This window comes from Callorhinus ursinus, unplaced genomic scaffold, assembly GCF_003265705.2.
Source record: "Callorhinus ursinus isolate GAN/ISIS: 27379988/994484 unplaced genomic scaffold, GSC_fseal_2.0 scaffold108, whole genome shotgun sequence".
Lineage (NCBI taxonomy): Eukaryota > Metazoa > Chordata > Mammalia > Carnivora > Otariidae > Callorhinus > Callorhinus ursinus.
In genome coordinates this window covers 59,611-67,303 of record NW_027397170.1, presented here as the reverse complement: position 1 = coordinate 67,303, position 7,693 = coordinate 59,611, and the positions used below count along the sequence as shown (strand labels likewise).

The 7,693-nt window shown below is 46.1% G+C and overlaps 2 protein-coding genes across 2 annotated transcripts in view; both read left to right on the top strand.

Annotated features, from left to right (window-relative positions):
* The window catches only part of KRTAP16-1 (keratin associated protein 16-1), a 1,342-nt gene extending 249 nt beyond the window's left edge, over positions 1-1,093 (top strand). The window contains 1 exon segment of the mRNA XM_025861747.2: positions 1-1,093. This exon segment is cut by the window's left edge and continues 12 nt beyond it. Coding sequence (XP_025717532.2) covers positions 1-1,093 — 1,093 coding nt within the window.
* A 4,805-nt stretch (positions 1,094-5,898) lies between these two features.
* On the top strand, positions 5,899-7,293 carry KRTAP29-1 (keratin associated like protein 29-1). Its single transcript, XM_073889519.1, has 2 exons — positions 5,899-5,918; positions 6,240-7,293. Exons 1-2 carry the CDS (start codon positions 5,899-5,901, stop codon positions 7,291-7,293), a joined length of 1,074 nt encoding a protein of 357 aa, XP_073745620.1.
* The last annotated feature ends 400 nt before the right edge of the window (positions 7,294-7,693 follow it).

The window sequence follows — 7,693 nt, the reverse complement described above, 5'->3', positions numbered from 1 at the left end:
CTGTGAAGCCACCATCTGTGAGCCCTCCTGTTCTGTGAGCAGCTGTGTCCAACCTGTGTGCTGTGAGGCCCCTTCCTGCCAGCCAGTTCTCTGTGTACCCACTCCCTGCCAGTCCATCATGTGCAAACCCAGCTGCTGCCAGCCAGTCATCTGTGAGCCCAGCTGCTGTTCAGCTGTCTGCACTGTGCCTAGTTCCTGCCAACCAGTGGTCTGTGAGCCTACTTGCTGTCAGCCGGTCTGCCCCACACCTAGCTGCTGTCCATCTGTCTGCTCTGTGGCTAATAGCTGCCAGCCTGTCGGCTCTGACCCCAGTCCTTGTGAGCCATCTTGCTCAGAGCCCAGCAACTGCCAGTCAGCTCCCTGTGTGGCTCTGGTCTGTGAGCCTGTCTGTCTTCGACCTGTCTGCTGTGTTCCAAGCCCTTGTGAGCCACCTTGTGTCTCCAGCACTTGTCAAGAGCCCTCTTGTTGCATCTCCAGCATCTGCCAACCCATGTGCTCTGAGCCCAGTCCCTGTTCAGCAAGTATCTGTGTGCGCAGTCCATGTCAACCTACCTGCTACATAGTCAAGCGCTGCCGGTCCATCTGCCGTGATCCCGTTTCCTGCCCATCTACCTCCTGCCAACCACTCTGCTGCCGCCCGGGGTCTTCTGCATCTGCCATCTGCCAACCAACTTGCTCTCGGACTTTCTACATACCCAGCTCCTGCAAACAGCCTTGCACCCCTTCGGTTTCTTACCGCCCAATCTGTCGTCCAATCTGCTCTGGACCCATCACTTACAGGCAGCCATATATGACATCCATCTCCTATCGCCCTGCCTGCTACCGCCCATGCTATTCCATCCTGCGCCGCCCGGCCTGTGTCACTTCGCTCTCTTACCGTCCGATCTGCTCCCGTCTGCCTTGTGCTGACTCCTATAAACGGGATTGCAAAAGATCTACTTCTAGCCAACCAGATTGCACTGACTCAACGTCCTGCAAGGCCGAGGTCTCAAATGCCAGTCCCTGCCAGCCCAGTGAAGCCAAACCCACCAGCCCAACCACCCGTGAAGCCGCAGCCAGCCCGCCTACTGCCACCAAGCCTGCTGACCACTGATTTGGCCTCAGCCCACTGATTCCTGCAAAGCAAACCTCCAGCTAGAGAGAAACCTTAACTACCCTCCCCAAAGCTCACAATGACTTAGTTAGAATCTTTCTGCACCATCACTTGCCATCTTCTTACACTTCAAAGAACTCACCAGAAATGTCAGTCTCCTAATGGTCCAAATGAAGGTGCCCTGGGCATCTAGAGGGGGTCATTCTGGGTTCCTGCCTGCTGCTGCCATCAAGTTGAAAAGAGCTACTTCACCACATCATCTTGAGTCCCTTTCCCAGCATTAAGTTTTTTCTGTCCTCATGCATGTGCTCCCTTTCTGGGTGTACTCATGTTCCTTGGGGACTTCTTCCATGAGAAAAAGATGTTTAACTGTCCAATAAAGTGGCTAAGTTGAAGTGACATGCTGTTCTTATTGCTCTGTTAATGTCATATTCTCATCAGCTAACTTGGTTTGTCTTCAAGAGCAGCTTTATCCATTCATCTATCCAACAAGCTTTATTAGACAGCTATTAGCCAGGGACTGTGTTAGGCTGTAGGAATGAGAAAACTAACATTTCAGTCCTTGTTCTCAGGGAGCTCACTATCAGGATGGGGGTGGGGGAGACAGATAGGCAGAGACACTTCATTGCATTGTGCTAAGTACTGGGTGAGAGGCAAGCATAGGGCAGTTTGAACTCAACAGGGCATGGGGAGAAATAAGGAAGACTTCTTGGGGAATGTGATACTGAAGCTGAGTCTTTCAGCACAAATAAGAATTAACCAGTCCAAAACCAGAAAGGAAGCATTTTCCAGGCAGAGGAAACATACAAGTGAATGGGGCTTGTGAGCACACCATTCATTAGTGAGGCTTGGGCAGAGGTGTGCTTAGAGGCAGGTGAGCTCTGAGGTCAGCTAAGTAGACAGTGACCTGCCCTTGTCAGGCCTTGTAAGTTAGACAGGGACATTTTAGTTTGGTGCAAGGCTGATATGAAGGCATCGAGGGGCCATATGCAGGTCAGTGACATGAAGAGCACTGGGTTTTGGAATGTCCCTCTGGCCTTGGTGTGGAGAACCGAATGAAGGAGCACGGACTTGGATATAGGGAGACTGGGGAGCAAGCCAATGGCTTTGGGGTTCACAGTGGGATAAAAACAAGTGGGAGGTCACACTTACAATAAGGAAGATAACCTGGATTTCTTGTGCTGTGAGCCCATTTCCTGCTCATCTACCTCCTGTCAACCTCTCTGCTGCCACCTAGGTTCTTCTGCATCTGCCATCTGCTAACCAACTTGCTCTCAGACTTTCTACATACCCAGCCCCTGCAAACAGCCTTGCACTTTATGTTCTCCTAGTCTCTTCAAGTCACACACCTTGTGTAAACTCCATACATACTCCCTTGCAATCCTAAGGACAGAGTCTCTTCAAAGTAGTCACTTAGTGCATGGCATAAAGGGCTATCCCTAGTCCTCAAGGTGCAGCTTGGGCTATCCTAAGAACAAGAGGGGGAGGACCAGGGCTTCTCAACTCTAGTGTTATTGACATTTGGGCTGAATAATTCTTTGTTGTGAGGACCATCCTTCACACTGTAGGATATTAAGCAGAATCCCTGGACTTTACCAATTAAATGCTAGGAGCATCCCCTGACTGTGATGATCAACAATGTCTCCAGACAGTAGCAAACAACCCTGGGGATAAGGGGCAAAAATCACCCCTGTTTGAGAACCACTGGGTTATACAATGGCAGAGGGAGGAACTCAAATGTGGAAATTAACCAGCACATTGGTGTCAGGGTTACTGTCTCATCAGGCCATTGAGATTTATCTCCATCTCCTTACAGAGTCAAGAGGAGTTGGCCAGGGTTTTAAATCTCTGTCCCAAGCACAGTCCCAGTGATTCATGTAAGTCATAGCAATTCTTTGAGGTAAGATTTCTTTCCCTCTATTTTATAAGATGAATATGAGTGACAAAGAATCCAAGGGCCCATAAACAGAGACAAGAAAATTGTGGTATATTCACAAAATAAATACTATGCTGCAGTGAAAACAACTGGACAGGGACACCTGGGTGTCTCAGTCAGTTAAGCATCTGACTTTGGCTCAGGTTATAATCCCAGGGTCCTGGGATCTAGTCCCATGTTGGGCTCCAGCAGGGAACCAGTTTCTCCCACTGCCTGCCGCTCCCCCTGCTTGTGCTCTCTCTTCCTCTGACAAATAAATAAATAAAATCTAAAAAAAAAAACAACCCCCCCAAAACCCCACAACTGGACAATGGCCATATGCAAAACAGGGGTGAAACCTGACCAGAGTAGAGCTGATACAAAAAAGCCTCAAGACCACATATATGTTTAAAGCTCAAAAACAACACCCCCACACATGCATACATGTATGTATGAGTATACATACATGTGTACATATGCACATACATACACACAAATATATACCTTATATATATTCACAAGGGAATGCTAAACACGGAATTCAGGATAGCCACAGGGAGTAAGAAACACACAAAAGTAACACACCATGTAAATACATGTAACATACAGAACATACAGTTCTGTCCAAAGTTTGTGTTTTTTTATGCATCATCATGTTTCTTGATGTGATCACAACAGCCCTTGGTGGTATACCAGATATCTTTAGGGCCTTGAACCACAGCAAAATGAAAGATGTCCCTATTGAGACTTTTTTTTCATCTTTGTTGAGGTATAATTGACAAAATTGTAAGATATTTGAAGTGCACACTGTGATGATTTGATATACATATGTATCATGAAAAGATTCTTCCCATCTAGTTAATTAACACATCCATAGCCTCATATTTTTGGGAGGAAGGAGTGTGAGAACATTTAAGTTCTCTTAGCAAATTTCAGTTAGGCAATACAGTGTTATTAACTAGAGTGACTATGTTATATATCAGATCCTCAGACCATACTCATCTTATAGCTGAGAGTTTGTACCCTTTACCAACAACCTGAGAAGTTTCTTTAGGAGGAAGAAAGGCAAGAACAGAATCGGAGAAAAATGGGTGTAAAAATTGATCGTTTTAAAAACAATAAAAGTGGTGGGCACCTGGGTGGCTCAGATGGTTAAGCGTCTGCCTTCGGCTCAGGTCATGATCCCAGGGTCCTGGGATCGAGTCCCGCATCGGGCTCCCTGCTCAGCGGGGAGCCTGCTTCTCCCTCTGCTTCTCTCTCTCTCTCTCTCTCTGTCTCTCATGAATAAATAAATAAAAAAAATCTTTAAAAAAACAATAAAAGTGGTATGTATGAGTATAGGACATTGACACCTTTTTCCGGTTGAAGTTGACATGGTTTCTCAAATATATTCATGTTTCCATCATGACTGACCTACTTGGTAAGACCAAAAGTATTTCTTCTGAAAGATGAGAGCTTTGGGATGTAGACAGGAATAAAACAGAGTGCAGTGATCCCTGCAGTTTGCAAGGTGCCAAAATGATTAGTGATGAGTTGGATGGCAAAAGGAGTGATTGGTGCTGTAACACAAAAAGCAATGGTAGAAAAAAGGTATTTTAATGACAAGGCTGAGGATTTCCCAGGCATCATTCAGATCAGAAAAATTTCTCTTCCTTTTAAAATGAGGGTGAGGAGGAGGGTGCCAAGGAGAAGGTATTCTTTAGCTGGTACTTTGAAAAGTACCTTCCAGAATTTCCAGCATTTTCAGTAATTGTGAGGCAGCTAAAAAAAATAAAAATAACCTGAGCAATAGCATGTGGTGAATAGATAAACTCTTAGTACTTTGAATACTCGGGTAATGAGCTAACATGTCCCACAGAGTGAGTTAGTAGCAGAGCCAGAAAATGACACTAGCCCTGTTGGGATCCCAAGACCATGATCTTTCTATTCTGTTGTGAATCTCTGGTGTAAACCAGGTCAGACATGGACCAGTGTGGGATGCTGAAGTTGTCTGATGATACAGAGCCAGGATGAGTCCACAGAAAGAGGGGAAGAATTAGGACAACCAATGCCTCCTAAGTCCCTCTTGGAAGAGGGTGATTTAACACTAAAATTACTTTGCAGTGATGTCCTTATATCACTTTTGGTTGTTGTAGTTTTATATTTATAGAATTTATATGTTGTGAACTCCATAATATGATTTAATTCTTGGCAAAATATTTTACAGTTATTAAAATTTCCAAATTAAAAGATTGTCTTTGGGTGTATGGATAAGTAGAGGTAAGTACTCATACCAGTTTAATCTAGTCACTGGAGTGGATGAATGGTCCCCAGCATGGGGCCTGGGTCACCTGCCCATGAGTCAGTGCACTGCTATACAAATGTCAGTCTTCAATCACTATATTATAGTCTTTCTCTTCCACTCCAAAGTCAGGAGGTCTAACAGATAATTAAGACCAGAGGTTTTGGGGTCAGCCCAAACTAGGTTTGGATCTTATTTCAACCTTTTATTACTTGCATAATTTTGGGAATTCAGGATTTAAACCTTCTGAGTTAGTTTTGCTATAGTAGCGAGTATTACACTTACTACCTAGGGTCATCGCAAGATTCAATGAAAAATACAGTCAAGGACTTGGTATATAGTAAGTATGCTATAAATGGAATGGAAGCCATTCCTACTACTGCTACTGCTATTATTAGTGGTACTAATAAAACTGAGTTTCAGGAAAACCAAATGGGAAGTTTCTAGAAAGAAGTGGAGACATTGAAGTGCCTTTGGGATGCACAGCCTGATTTTCTGTTTGCCATCTCAGACATCACCCTCTTTCAACTAGGTCAAGGCTTCATTTCCTGATTGTCTAAATGGTGCAGAACGGCATTCCTGGAGGAAGAGCAGGTTGCTTTGGCTGGGATGAGGCCTCCTGATGAGAGGTTAGTTCAGGGAAAGCCCTGCTTCACGGAGGCTGGAGAACAACCTGTAAAAGAGACAGCTCATCCCAGAGCAGGACCAGCATCAAGGAATCCAAACTCAGCAAAGAAAACTCTCAACTCAACAGACAAGTTTTTAAAGTGGGGACAATATCTATCCAGGCTCCTGAAGCCTGCTAATCAGATGTTTGTAGGCAAGTGAGTAGAAACAATAACAAGGAAAGATGCTCTAAGTTGTACCAACACCCCTAGTGAAGGACTATAAAAGCCCCCATATAGTAGATGTCTTTCACACTCAGGTATACTGAGTTTGCAACTTCCTAGCAAGGTTAACATCAGTGCCACGGGGGACAGCTGTTGTCCCAGAAACACCATGGCCATTCCAGCTGTGCCCACTTTCATGTGTTCAAATGGTGGTGGCTTCCGAAATGGTATCTGTTTGCCTAGTTCCTGCCGGAGCAGAACGTGGCAACTGGTCACATGCCAAGAAAACCGTCAGCCATCCAACAGTGCCCCAACTGGCTGTGAACCTGCTTCTTGCCAACCTACCTGCCTTCCAGCAACTTCCTGCGTTGGTTTTGTCTGCCAACCCATTTGTTCCTGCACAGCATGCTATGAATCTGGCACTGGTCAGTCTCCTTGTCTGGTTAGCTCATGCCAACCCTCCTGCTCGGAATCTACCAGTTGTGAGGCAAATTGCTGTGAATCCAGCCTCGACCAGCAAAGCTCCTGCCAAGAACCTGTCTTTGTGTCCGGATCATGTCAGGCAGCTTGTGGCCAATCGGTCTGCTGTGACATTAGGTCCTGCCAGCCATCCTGCTCTGAGGTAACTTCCTGTATCAAAAATTCTTGCCCACCAACCATCTGTGCAGCTAGTCCATGCCAGCCAACTTGCTGCCAACCAGGTTCATGTCAGCCCATTAACGGTGAAGATCAGCTCTGCAAATCAACTTATTACCAACCCATCTGCTACATTTTCAAGACTTGCCAATTGGTTCCCTGCGTGCCTGTTCCCTGCCAGCCATCAACTTCTGTGTTCAGTTCTTGCAATCCTACATGCTGTGTGTCCTCCCCTTGCCAGCCACTTCACTGCCAACCAGCACCTTCCATATCCTTCATCTGCCAGCCAGTGGCTAACTGCCAGCTCCCATGTTTTGTAAAGAACCCTTGCAAACGAGTTTCCTGTGGCACCGTGCTTTCTGGCCAACCAACTTGTGATGGATCCACTTCCTGCAACCAAGGTGGCTGCGAATCCCCTTCCTGCCAACCAGCTTGCTGTGTGACAGGTTTAGGCAAATCATCCAGCAGTGGCTGCAATTGCTTTCGACCAACTGCCCCAAGTCTCTGCAAAACCAGTATCTGCTCGCCAACTTCCTGACAACCCAGTCACAAGTCCAGCTTCTGTAAGGAAACGCTTCACTGATGCAGCACCCTTCACACCTCCTCTGAGGTCTGCCACTATCCGCAAATGCATTGCCACCCTGTGGGGCCCTCTTCTGGCTGAGTGCAAATGCTATCTGTGCGCTAACTTCATTCTGAGTCCAGCCCCATGATCTCTCCGGGTGCTGATGAGGGGATTAGTCCAGCCACTAAGAGATCTTTCTTCATCAAGGAGAACCTTTCTGCAAGCATGGTCCACACTACACCTTGCATTTCCTCATGTTGTCAATTAATTTCACCTCAGCAAAGCCTTCTCTCCAGTTTTTCTTTCTTTTGATGTTGCCCAGTCTTTAAAAAGACTCCTTTGATGCCAACTGCTAATAAAAATGTGAGTGGTT

What these genes read in the sequence shown, in the direction of transcription:
- KRTAP29-1 (XM_073889519.1), top strand. Translation starts at nt 5,899, where the DNA reads ATGAGGCCTCCTGATGAGAG. An exon ending in ATGAGGCCTCCTGATGAGAG is followed by an intron (nt 5,919 to 6,239) that starts GTTAGTTCAGGG and finishes GCAACTTCCTAG; the next exon opens with CAAGGTTAACATCAGTGCCA.